The following is a 14,568-nucleotide window of genomic DNA, read 5'->3' on the forward strand; positions in this document are numbered from 1 at the left end:
TATGGTAGAATGACTCTAAATGATTTTCTGAAGGAAGTTAGTGGAGGATGATAAAGAAGAAGGACAAAGATCAGAACAAATACCCTCCTGACTTAAAAGGAAGAATCTAGTCTTAAGTATATAAACATCAGATTTCCAGAAAAGAGCATACATCTGCTGACACTGTTGAAAAGTAAGTATCATTAAGCATTCAACAGAAAATCCTACAAGGAATTGCATATTGAATGCCTCGGAATAAAAGCGCTTTTCAGGAAGACTTCGCTGTCACAGGTGGTACCAAGCTTTCATTCCACAAATAACATTTCCACTATTCACTTTAATTCTCATCATACAAAATGCTAGACTAACAACAGGATTGAAAGCCCTAAGGAGAAAGATGATGATTTTCCTGATTTTCAATTCTCACAGCTTCATAGGGCCTGAAAGATGGTTAGTCGTTTAGATACTTGACAAATTACTTCAAATAATGTAAAGAAAAAAGGCTTTCATTTCTAATATAAGGCTAAAGAACTATTTCTCATAGTCAATGGTAAGGATATAAATTATTAAATTTCTCTAATTTAATATTTAAAAAACTCATCCCAACATGCAATCAGCTTATTGGTAAATCAACCCCATTCAAGAGGGGTTTCTTTGGCCTTATATAGCTGTTAGTGAAAGCTTACTTCTGCCTCATGAATAGTAGAAAATACCCTTACAACCTGGGCCTACACAAACACGGAAGAGGAAGAAATTATGTGCCTGTTAGCCTTGCAGATCCCCAAATATCTCAATTTCACTTGATTTTCATTTTGTATTTTCTTTATGCATGTATACCTTCTAAAGCATTTTGGTCATCAACCTCTCACAAGACAAGCTTTTCCTCTTCCTCCATAGCATCCATTTTTTTCGCTGTTAGAATTTTGTCATAGCAGAGCTTTCACAATGTCATAATAAATTCTATGCTATATTGGTCTTATCATTTTAAAGGGTAAATGGATTTAGGAAAAATAAGGCATTGCATCAATGATTTTCACCTAGTATTTTGTAGATACAACATACTTTGTCTTCAAATCAAAGATAACATACTTTTGTTCAGACACTGAGCACAAAATTACCCTTCCTAAGAATCAATCTTCAAGGTTTGATTTCTAGTATTTATCTTTCACACTGAATGTATATACAGTCATATAATTATAAAATTATGCAATTATTTTATGTAGATCAGTGATGACTACATACGAATGTTATAAAACAACACATTACAAAGCACTATGATTAGGGAAAATGGTAATTGTGAACATCTGGATTGAGAAATTTAAATCTGAAAAAGTCTGATATTTTTCATAAAGCCTTTTCTCAGTGTTTGTCCAGATTTCATTTGGTACTGACTGAAACCACTTATCTGAGACAGGCTAATTAAATGTAGATCCAAATATGTTACTCAGATGAAACACCCAGGTTTTTAAAAAAGTATTTTTCTCTCTTTGTTATGTAACTACATTGGTATAAGAACTTTTTTGTAGTGTTGCTCTTGAGAATATTCAGCAATTTTGATATCTGAGAGTACAGTAAGAATGGCCAAAATGAGAAAACATTTAAAGTCAAACACAAAATTTCATTGTGGAAAACAACTATATACCTAAAATTGCAAAAATATCTTGAGCAGGCATGGATTTCATTTTAAAAGCTAAGGAAGAAGAAAGTCTCTCTCTATTTTCAGTGAAACCACATGTAATTTCTAATTTGAGGCTTTAGTCTGGCCAAAGCCCCTCATCTCTGTGAATTGAAGGACCTACCTTTTTCCCCCAAACACAAGTGGTGTTTACCTTCTGGGCGAGATTGGTATTCAAAATATTTCCAAACATTGTGGTGGAGACACATACTCAGTGTCTGTACTCACTGATACACAGAACAGATAATCAATCAGGGCAGATGCCAGCTGACAAACATAAGTCTAGTCCACTAGTGTGGCCCTGCTGGCTATTGATCATGTTCCTAGAGGCAAAGAGCTGGCGTGGAAGGAGGAGTGGAATATTTGTCATCCACCTACTTTAGCATTCACTTTGAAGTCTCTTTTGCTCTGGGTTTGAGCTTTGACCACCAAGGTCTTGCACCTTCTCTGTACCACAAATCCTCTCCAGCCTGATTCTCCTCCTGAGCTCTCTCTTGAATACAAGGGGGAACATCATTATTGTCTTTTCTTCAGCAGGATGGAAGGAGAGGCTATGGAGTCTTTTCATCTCAATCGTTTTTACACGGTGACAGGTATAAGTCTCAGGGCATTTCTCCTTCAACCCGCCTTCCTCCATATGGATTCCACCAAACCATCTCATGTCTCTGTCACGTTTCTCATCAGGAATTGAGTGATACGATCCGGGTAAAAATGCAAGCCTCCAAAACTCAATAATTTAACTTTTTAGTCTGATTATGCCATGACAATTTTTCCTTGCGTCTAATGAGGAGAGAACTCCTCTATAGCACTTCAATAAGGGAAGCCTAAAACTGAAACAGAGTTAGGTCCCACTTCTTATATAGAAGAAATACAGTCCAATTATTTATATTGTTCATGGGCAGAGTATTTTGTTATTGTTGTCTTTCACATAATTATACCATCCACATTCATATGCATGATTTTGAGATTTTTCTCATTTTCCATTTTAAAAAACTTTGTTAAGGTATAATTCACATACCATACAATTCACCCATTTAATACACACAGTTCAATGTATTTAAATATATTAACAAGAGTTGCGCAACTATCACTGCAATCTAATTTTAGAACATTTTCATCACCTCCAAAGAGACTCCAACTCATTAGAAGACACTCCTCGATCCCCACCAACCCACTGGCCACTGGAGACTTAGCTACTTTCTGTCTCTATTGATTTGCCTATTGGGATATTTTACGTGAATGGAATCACATCATGTGTGATCTTTTGTGACTGGCTTGTTTTTCTTCACATAATGTTTTCAAGATTTATCCAGGTAGCATGTATAATAAGTATTTCAAATTTTTATTGTTAAATACTATCTTACTATGGAGTTACCACATTTTATTTATCCACTATTTTCTTATTTCTTATCCATTATTTTCTTATTTCTTATTTTCTTATTATTATTTCTTATTATTATTATACTTTTTCCTTTTATCATGCATGGAGCATTATCTATGCTATAGGAGTCAAGAAAAAGTTTTCAGAATTAAACTGATGAAATTGATATAAAATTAGAAATACAGTAAACTGCAGCTCCTTCCTACCAAAAAACTGATCTATCCAAATTGAAAAAAGGCAATTAATGTAGATATTCAAGAACTCATATGTTGAGAAACTTTAAAAGCACCAGGAGACATGGAAATGGTGAGTAAGCATTGTTTCTGCTTTCATCAAAATATTGTTTCCATCTAAAGGACTTATAAACAAGTAGATAATAGTTGAGAATGGTAACCATAATTGTTATCTCTGTAATATCAAGCAATAACAATGAAGGAGTTTTTTTTTTTTTTCCATGTTGACTTCACAGAACTATGTAGTTGCTTTGAGAATGATACTGATAAGCTGATATGCCTGTTTGCCTGGGTAGTAAAGACTGATACTAGTAATGCCAGATTTATCAATGTGAAAATCTAGGAGACTCTCCATACTCCTCATGATAAAGGGTATTCAAAAGAAAGTGCAGAAGATTTAGCTGTGAGTCCTGTTATTACTTACAATTTTGATTTAATGGCATTTTTCACATGACACAACCCTTAATGGACTCCGAGTTACATGCAGCGGTACAATTAGAATTAAGACTCGTGTATTAATTGTTCTGAATTTGATATTATAAAATCAAAGATCTTCACTGCATGAATGGACAAATGTAGTTTTTATCTTTCAAGTTCAAAGGAAAATATGTTCAATAATTTGTGTAGCTCTCTAAACACTAATAGAAATAATATGGGAGTTAAAGCTTGATTAGTTCATTATTCTTTGTATGTGTTCCTCTGCCTCAAAATGTGTGAGATAAATTACTGGAGAGGATTTTATTCCCTTTTAGTGCTGTGTTTTAATGGATTTTTTTTTTCTTCAAGTATAATTTTTCTAGGAGTAATACAATCACATTGAAAGAATTAACCTTGCATTTTCTTCCCTTCATGAGTTAATTCACACAAAACCACATTTAATGCTCTCATTCACATAGTCATTTTAAAGGAAATACAAACAAAAGTTTTTTTTTTTAAGTTTTCAGGCTATTTGGAAAATAAAAAAGAATAAGGTGAAATAGCAGTCATCCATGAAAACAACTGACATTTAGTTTCACATGTAAGGTAAATCTGAATGGCAAGAGAACCTTTCTACTCACAGGTATCTAAAGATTCGTCTGAATCATCAGGGCAGTCAGGGTCTCCATCACACAGCCAGCTCTGGGAGACACAAGTCACGTGATCGTGGCAAAGAAATTCACCAGGATCACAGGACTGCTGATCTGAAAATGAAAGTGTTTCAAAATAAAATATGAATGATCTGAACATGAACACAAGAGCAGTACAAAGATGAAATGTGAGAAAGCAATGCATAAAAGGTACATGAATGGGATCCACATTTTCTGTTCAGCAACAAAGCTAGACCAATTATTTTTCTTAATTTTATCCACTCAGCTCAAGCACTCAGTTTCAAAAGACTGAACGTTTTTGTAGTCTCACACAACCTATCCTAAAAATAGTTAAGAATTCTGTTTGTTTTGGGGGCTACAATCTTTCTCATGGTCAGTTAAAGCATATATATATTCCAGCAAGCAGGTTAATAGAAGATGTTGATCCAAAGCAGAAGTTCTTAAGCAGAATCTTCTAGTTTCCTACTCTGGCCCAAGAAAAGGAGAAATCAGCAATAAAAGCGAAATCTTGTACGTAAATACCATTTTTTAGTATTCAGTTCTTAACCATTCACCCTGATGCTGGAACTTCATGCCTCTATATCTATTAGATACCCCCATATCATCTTATTTTCTCTTCTCTTCTTCACTGAAACTTCCCAACTGAAAGCTTCTGCGGCTGGACAATGAGAGTGATAGAAAATTCCATAAAGCTTTGCTGTAATTCAGGTTTTTACATTTGTTTGTATTCAAAATTCCATTATTTTCCCTCCATTGTTTCAGAATATTTAGGATCTGTTACCTTTCATCAAGTCCTAGTAAATTCATCAGATGCTGCTTTTTGCAATAGTCTTATTGTCCTATAAGTCTATTCAACAAGATATTTCCTTTTTAAAAGAGTTTTAAAATATGTCTGATATAAAAATGCTCTTACAATTGATGATCTCTCTGAGTGTAAAAGAGTGTTAAGAGTGTTAGACATTTGACATCACTTATTCTTTATTTTATATATATACATATAGATGAGTCAAGATAGAAGAAATTCATCAGTCAATATGTCTTTTGATATACATCAAATACACATTCTAAGTGATATGAAAGCATTACACCATAGCTTAATTGACCTTTTCCCACTAGCAATATGCAAAACGATGGCACGTTTTCTACTTAATGGTTTGATAAAATATAGTATGTCTTTCCCTTCTCTCACTCAGCCTCTTCCTCCAGCCCCAAAGTAACTTAAAACAAGCATACTTTACGGTTCATAGGAAGACTTCCCTGGTGGGCAGACAATAAAGTGTCTGCCTACAATGCAGAAGACATGGGTTCAATCCCTCGGTCAGGAAGAGCCTCTGGAGAAGGAAATGGCAACCCACTCCAGTACTCTTGCCTGGAAAATTCCATGGATAAAGGAGCGTGGTAGGCTACAGTCCATGGGGTCCCAAAGAGTCAGACAAGACTGAGTTCACTTCACTTCCAGTTCACACACATTCACAAAACATACATCCATAATTAACTTTTCCTACTCTACACTATGATATTTTCTCAAAGTTCATATAATTTTACCTTATTACATTTTCAATAAATTCACTATCAATTCCACACTCATTACCACTGCTATCATTTTTGTTTTGTTTTTTTTTTTTTACATAGGCTGCTTCTGTATATTCTAAATTTGGCCTTAGAGCTGGTGCTATAGAATCAAAGATATAGAAGTCTCAGTCTTTGTCTTGAAAAATTCACCAGCCTATTTGTACCAACAGAACCGAAATTAAAAAAAAAAAGAAAGTACACTGTGTACAAAAAGGTGCCAAATAAATGATGTAGAAAATAACTGCTAAAAGGAGAGCTCACAAGTAGAGACAGATGGAGACAAAGAAAATTTGGGGAGATGTACTAAAGTATTTTAAAGGTAGGCAGGATATAGCTGAATGGAGAATAAATATGGGACGTTCCAGAGAAGAGGAAGAATAAAAAAATGCTAAGGCACTGATTACTAAATTGCATTTGAGACAAATATTTTATATTGAAATTGAAATGACATTCAGGTTATAAGATCTAAGTTTTTCTCCACCAAACATTATGTGTGATATTTATAAGTATGTTCCAACGCCAGGAAGGGGACTTAAACTTTGCTTTTAGGCAGTCATGTACATGTAGTTAATGCAGGAAAACAGCACATGATAAAATTCAAATTATTTTTGCTTGTAGACAGAGACTATATAATTTATTATCAAACTGGGAGAGATCTTAAGAGTGAAGGAAGATATTAATAATTACCCTGGGGCAACAAGTATAAACAAGGTCTCAACCAGAAAAATCAGAATGACTGTTCATTATAACTATAGCTATTCTGCATTTGGTGATTTTTGAAATGCTAAGTTGTAGCATCCCTCATTCCCCCCAAACTCTAATTGCTATCAAGAAAGGGAGAAAAAATGGTGCCTTGCTAAAGGCCATTATATAGTGCCAGACTCAGTAAATAATCAATAAGAATTTGAAGTATAAAGAAATGAAATGGGCCATACAGAACAATTTATGGGTGATGAAAAATAATGTCTCAAAAACATAGGTCATGTTTAGTAATGAAGGACTTTAAGTACTGCAGGAAGCATTCTGTAGATAATTTGAGGTCATGGAAAAGTACTTAAGAAAGGGTATTCTTGATAAACTGCAGAGTCATCTGTTAGGAGACTATTGCAATTGTCTAGAAAAAAGTTCAAGATGATGGGGGTAAAGCAGTGGGGACTAAAATGGAGACTCTGTTCTAAATGATGTAATTTAAGAGTTAGGAGTTGCTGACTAAATGGTTGAGAGGCTCAAATATGCCTCCAGGTAAACAGCCTCAGAAATTGATTAGATGGTGTCTCAAAACAAAAACAGGATATAGAGGTGGGAAACAAAGAAAAGATATTGTGTATGTGAATGTAGATTTGCATATGAGCCTGGTCACGGGGACAGTGGAATAATAATAGTAATGAGTAATTAGTATTTTATAATGCTCTGTAGCTCAAAAAATAGTTCCATCCCTGGCATTTTTATTTCTTATTTTATTTATTTATTCAACAAATATCACTGGGCTTCTACTATGTTCTAGGAATTGAGGATACAATAGTAAGTAAAACAAAGCAGAATTCCTTGCCAACATGGAGTTTATGTTACAGTAGAGGATAGAAACAAAAATAAGTAAGTTAATGGTAAAATGTATTAGAAGACAAACCCTATGGATAAAAAAAGTAAAACAGAAATGGGTTTAGTGTTAGAGACTGGGAAGATTGATATAGAACTTGATATAGAAGTTTGGTATAGAATCAGGTAGTCAGAATATGTCACAGAGAATGTAAAGGCTTATAGACGATTAGAGTGACATCCATCTGAATAGAAGGCCATTTGTTAAGAACCTGCAGCAATATTTCATTATATATATAGGTAGCACATCTTTATCCATTCCTCCATCAATGGACATTAGGTTGCTTCTATGTCCCAGTACTGCTGTGAACAAAGGAGTGCATGTATTTTCTTGAATTATCATTTTGTCTGAATATACGCCCAGGAGTGGACTGTTGGATCATATGGTAGCTCTATTTTTAGTTTTCTTTAAGGAACCTCCTTACTGTTCTCCATGGTGACTGCATCAATTTACATTTCCATCAATAATGTGGGAGGGGGTTTCCCTTTTTTCCACTCTTGTCTCCAATATGTATACAATGGAATATTGCCTGCATACATGCTCAATCACTCAGTCAGGTCTGATTCTGCAACCCTATGGACTGTAACCCTTTAGGTTCCTCTGTCTATGGGACTCTCCAGGCAAGAATACTGGAGTGGGTTACCATTTCACCCCCCAGGAGACCTTCCTGACCCAGGGATTGTACCCACATCTCCTGCACTGGCAAGCAGATTCTTTACCATTGAGCCACATTATTACACTGAGGAAAGTAAGATCAGGAAAGACAAATATATGATATTGCTTACATGTGGAATCTAAAAAAAATGGTATAAACAAACTTATTTACAAAACAGAAATAGAGTTACAAAGGTAGAAAATAAACTTTAGGTTACCATCAGGGAAAAGTGTGGTGGGAGGGATAAATTGGGAGATTGAGTTTGGCATATGCATACTACCATATATAAAATAGATAACTAATAAAGACCTAGTGTATAACACAAAGAACTCTCCTCAGTATTCTGTAATGACCTATATGGGAAAATAATATAAAAGAGTGGATATACATTTATGCATAACTGATTCACTATGCTGTATACCTGATCTAACACAATACTGTGAATCAACTAGAATCCAAGAAAAATCAATTTGATAAAAGAACTTGTGGCAAGAGGGGATCCAGCAAATTTAAGGAACAATAAGAAATGCTGACTCGCTGGAGAAAAATCAAAAAGCAGAAGAACTGAGGTCAGGGAATCAATAAATATGGGGTTGAGGGTGGCAGATGAAGGCTTTGAGTTTAAAAATAAAATAAGATAGGAAACCACTGGAATATTCTGAGTAGAGAGACACAATCTAAGTGACCTCCTTTCTAAAGGATCACTCTGGCTCCTGTGTTGAAATAGAGTACAGTGAAGTGAAGGTAGAAGCAGTGAGGTCAACTAGGATATTATTGCAATGATGTGGGTGAAAGGGGATAGCTGTGCGGATAAATGTGTTGGTGAAATGGAGTTTCAAGATGATTTGATGAGGAAACTGAAGTTGAATGTCTTTTCACCCTCTCATTAGATGTCAGGATCTTAAATTCAGATCTCTGACCCCAAATGTATAACTTTTCAACTTTTTTTTTTTTTTTAATACTGACTACGAGGTGCTTGGGAGACATCCAAGAATAAATATGCAATAGGCAGTGACAACTCGAAGTCTGAAATTCAAGAGAAAGTCCAAAACTGAAGATACAGAAAAGAACTGGAGCTGTACAAAAACACTGAAAAGTTTAAGAATAGATTTAGATGAAATTAAAGACAGGTGGGGGGAGAGAGAAAGACAGAGACAGGAAGAGAACATCAACAAAGTAAGAGAAGGCCAGGGACTTCCCAGTGATCCAGTGGCTAAGACTCCAAGTTCCCAAGATAGGGTGGCGAGGTTCGATCACTGACCAGGGAACTAGATCCTACATATGGCAGCTAAGAGTCTGCTGTGCTGTGCTTAGTCATTCAATCCTGTCCGACTCTGCGACTCCATGGACTGCAGCCCACATGCCATAGCTAAGACCCTGGGAAGCCAAGTAAATAATAAAAGAATATTAAAAAAAAATGAGCAGGTCAGGCATGGAGATAGAAAGTTTATCCAGAGATACAAGAGAAGGACAAGGGGGAAAGGGATGCATTAAAATCATGGAAAATTTTAAGAATGGATTGACAAAGGGGTTCACCAATGACCAAGCACAAGTAGGATAAATTCTAATAAGATGGAGCAAACTTGAAGGTCGAGGGATACATGTCATTGAAGGGAGAGAGACTGGAGGCTCCAAAATGACAGGAAAGTACAGCAGCTCCTAAGAACTCAGAGGACTGGGATGCAAACCTAACCAACAGTGGGAGCATCTGCCCTGAGGAAGAAAGGATAGAAAAATGAGACAGATAAAGCATTAGCTGGTAGGGAAAAAGGTTAAGGTATTCCTACATGGTTGTGTCTTCTCAAAAAACTGAAAAGCAAGATTCACATTTGGAATTTAAAGAAGGTAGAATTGGAAAGAGTGGTAAAGATTCAGAATGCATAGAAAAATGAAAAGGGAGTCAACTAGAAATCTGTGAAAGGATGTCTTTCTAACAGCAATGAGAATCCAATTAAGTTGAAAACTATATATTTGACAGTTGATTTGTTTTATATGTGTGTCCAAATGTTCACCTGCATTGAGCCATAGATACAAATAATTCCTTGGGAAAATGCCATAAGAAAGACCCTAGGGAAAATATATAAACCACTCATCCTCAATACATATGCAGATGTATTGATAGAAAAGAAAGTAGAAAGTGAAGTCCTCAGTCGTGCCCAACTCTTTGCGACCACATGGACTGTAGATTTTCCAGGCAAGATTACTGGAGTGGGTTGCTATTTCCTTCTCCCTGACCCAGGGATCGAACCCCAGTCTCCCACATTACAGGCCGACTCTACTGTCTGAGTCACCAAGAAGCCCCAGATGTATTGACACATAGACACGTATAGAAAATCATGATGCAAATTTTTTTTTTAAAGTAAGATATACTTATGGGAATTTACCTAATGAGCCTACATTACCAGCTTGCTCAGCAAGCTCCAACCTTTAAAGGGAATTTGCATTGTTGCAATTTTAAGGACAGTTTTATATTATCCTTCTAGGAAACAGCAGTTAAGAATAGCTTGTTACAACCCACCTATTTTATTATTTATTCTTCTACTAGATATTCCATTTCAAGGTCAGTTTTTAAAGCATTGATTATTGGATTCAAATAAATGAATTTCCAGCATTTTAAGGTGATTATTTTAAAATACATACACTGGATTGAATTCTTTGAATCAGAAGCTAAATATGTTATGTCTGTGTGCATTTTCCATTTATCCTTTTTAATGCTTCATGCTACACTTCTGAGATAGCCAAGCTAATCTTATTTTACATGTCTTCCTATTGTATGAGATGTAATATTATACACTGTAATTAAAACAAGAAGCTTATGAGAATGTGCAGGCAGTTTTGCTTGCATTCATAAGGAAGAAGATCAAAGCTAGTACTGCAATTCTTTATAATAATAGACTCTTGCAATCAAAAGACATGAAAAGATTAAGACAACCATAGCCTATAGAGTTTACTGAGTTTGGATTCATCCTGGCGTGAGAAAGCTTAGTGTAATAATCCTGTTACACTTATATTAATACATCTAACTACTTATCATAATAAACATGTATACTAATATTTTTGGAGTTTGGATGTAGAAGGTCTTAACTAAAAGATTTTATATACATAAGTTGGCATATACTGGCTAATTTATATTTTCTTATTTTAAGATAATGAGAAATTGCTACTCAGAAACCATACAGGTCAAACACTAAAAGTGATATCTGTCAAGAGGGGTCAATTGTGTAGTCTCTACTAATTCCTTGAATATTTTATTATAATTAAATTATAATACTGTCATGAAATTTCCCTTAAAAGTTGATTTGCTACTTCGCTACTGATCAGAATGTTAGCTTACCAACAAATTGTGTACTGAGTGCATGACAGGTCATCATATGGGAACATTTGAAGGACATACACATGATGAGCTATGGTAGCTAATTAGAAGTTAAATGTAAAGGAGGGATAATATCCACTCAACAGCCAAATTACTGCAAGTCTGATTCTAAATAGATACAGCCTCTTGAACAAGTTAAGTATGAGGAAAATGCTCTGAGTTAGGTTTTCAAACTTAGTTAACATGAAAAATATTTACTTATTATATCTGTATGTGTGTGTGTGTGTGCTCCATGTGTCCAACTCTTTGCAACCCCATGGACTGTAGCCTACCACACTCCTCTGTCCATGGGATTTCGCAGGCAAGAATATTGGAGTACTATATCTTATATCTATATCTTAAACATAATTATCAAAATAAAAATATGGTTATATATTTTTCATGTAATAGGTAATGAATTCATTATCAGAAAAGAATTCTTATAGATAACTACATAATACATTGCCTGTTCAACCTCAAATTTTGATAAAACTCATGTAAAATTAGCTATCAAGTATCAGGAAACACCATAATTCTTTTTCCTTTATATTTATCTACTCCATAAAAATATGCAAATGTAAGTGAAGAATATCATCAGAATTCCATTTATTTTTCATAAGATATTTAAAGGACTTCTCCAATGTTTTTTCCTACCATCCTTTCACCATCCAGCATGTACTTTAAGCTCTCCATACTGTTCTATTCACTTTCCTTAGATACATCATTGTATGAATTTTTGTATTTATTTTATGTGCTTATTTATTTGATTGGAATGGCTTTCCTATGTAACAAAACTAGTACTGCTGACAAAGGTCCATCTAGTCAAAGCTATGGCTTTTCTAGTTGTCATGTACAGATGTGAGAGTTGGACCATAAAGAAGGCTGAGCACTGAAGAATTGATGCTTTTGAACTGTTATGCTGGAGAAAACTCTTGAGAGTCCCTTGGACAGCAAAGAGATCAAACTAGTCAATCCTAAAGGAAATTAACCCTGAATATCCATGGAAGGACTGATGCTAAAGCTCAAGCTCCAATACTTTGGCCACTTGATGTGAATAGCTGACTTATTGGAAAAGACCCTGATGCGGGGAGAGACTAAGGGTAGGAGGAGAAGGGGGTGAGATGGTTGGATGGCATCATTGACTCAATGTGTATGAGTTTGAGCAAACTCCAAGAGATAGTGAAAGGACAGGGAGGCCTGGCACACTGCAATCTATGGGTTTGCAAAGAGTGGGCCACAACTGAGTGACTGAACAACAACAATAATTGCTCTAGAGTCCAAAGACATTTTACCTCCTTTAATTGAAACTTTCACAACAAACTTTTTCTTCCTTCATCACTGATTCCATAGTACTCCACTCAAACCTCCCAAAAGATCTTATTGTATTTCACATTAGTACAGTAGCTACCGGGTGCTGAGCTTATGGAAGGCAGAGAGTTCTGTCTTAGACTTCACATTAGATATAACAAGGAGTTTTTACTGGGAAAAGTCAAATTTTCTATAAAGAATTTTACATTACTTTTGGAAAGAGAGGGGAAAAAGAAAAACCAAAGCAATTCTGGTATTTTTTGTTTTATTATCAGAATGATAAATAGCTTTATTTAGTTAATCACCAAAATAAAGCTAAGCTTTCCCATGTTTAAAATAAAATACTCTGAATAGCAAAGATTATACCATATAAAACTAAAGCATCCATGAAAACTAAAACTCAAATTTGAGAGAGATTCAATGTTATCCTCCAGAGTCTCTTAAAGACTATACTGAAAATTACACTTTTACAAAAGCTGGCTATACAATTGTAACTTAGCCAAATGCTTTAACAATAGTTTTTTTAATGATAATTCCTTTAGGAATATAATTATTATAAGTGTAAGATAAAGTGAAACAGCATTTTAAGTCCTTGCTTAAAAAGAATACAAAAATAATTTGGATTATGCACACTTAGAGAGGAAGGGAGGGTAGGTAGATCAGAAAGGGTCAAAACTGGTAGTTTCATTTTAGCAAGGAAATATATCTCCTTCACAAGATTTGTGGTTGATTGAAAAATAAACCTTATTATACACAATAAAATTATAATTCATTGTCTCATTTATCGATGCTAAGTCCATCCTTAAAAATCTGCCCAGGCCTGTATCAGAAAGTCAGATAGTAATGAAGAGTATCCATATTTCAACAATGATAACATGGTTTTTAACTAATAACTTTCATTGTCATGTTGAGTCATTACTGATAATTTAAAAATTTAATCTCTCTTGCTAAATACATATTTCCACCCACACATCATGTATATAAGAACATCATGTTCTTATATAAATGTATCATTTTATCATATGACTCAACCTGGAGCTCTGTTATCCCTGAAGATAAGACTCATTAAGAGAGACTAATCAAATTATTGAATAACAGCCCAGTGGTAGGCTGAATAAAGGTACCCCAAACATGTTCACATCCTAACTTCCAGAGCCTCTTAATGTGTCACCTCACTTTGTAAGGTGACAAAGCAAGGTGACATGTGACAGATATGATTAAAGATCTTGAGGTGGGGAGACTGTCCTGAATTATCCAGGTGAACTCAATGTAACAACAAGAGTACTTATAAGGGACAAGTCAGGAGAGAGGACGAGACCACAGAAGCAGAAGCTGGAGTGAACTGTGTGTGTGTGCATGCTAAGTCACCTCAGTCGTGTCCAACTCTCTGCTACCCACCCTGTGGACTGTAGCCCGCCAGGCTCCTCTGTTTATAGGATTCCCCAGGCAAGAACTAATACTGGAGTGGGTTGCCCTGCCCTGAGGAAGCAGTCATGAGCCAAGGAATGTAGGCGGCACTACAAGCTAGAAAAAGTAAGGAAGTGTATTCTCACCTAAAGCTTCCAAAGTAACTCAGTCCTATGGACACTTTAGAGCTTTGACCTCAAGAACTGTAAGATAATAAACTTGTGTTGCTCTAAAGCCAGTAAGTTTGTGGCAATCTGTTACAGCAGCAATAGGAAACTAATATCAGACCCCAGTTCACCTCACAGTCCAGATATTACTTAC

General features: G+C 35.2%; 1 protein-coding gene across 1 annotated transcript in view; it reads right to left on the bottom strand.

Moving 5' to 3' along the window:
- LRP1B (LDL receptor related protein 1B) overlaps positions 1-14,568 on the bottom strand; it is a 2,049,143-nt gene that overhangs the window by 1,695,667 nt on the left and 338,908 nt on the right. The window contains exon 2 of the mRNA XM_043488135.1: positions 4,327-4,449. Coding sequence (XP_043344070.1) covers positions 4,327-4,449 — 123 coding nt within the window. The remainder of the gene's footprint in view (positions 1-4,326; positions 4,450-14,568) is intronic.

Source organism: Cervus canadensis, chromosome 15 (genome assembly GCF_019320065.1).
Source record: "Cervus canadensis isolate Bull #8, Minnesota chromosome 15, ASM1932006v1, whole genome shotgun sequence".
Classification (NCBI taxonomy): domain Eukaryota; kingdom Metazoa; phylum Chordata; class Mammalia; order Artiodactyla; family Cervidae; genus Cervus; species Cervus canadensis.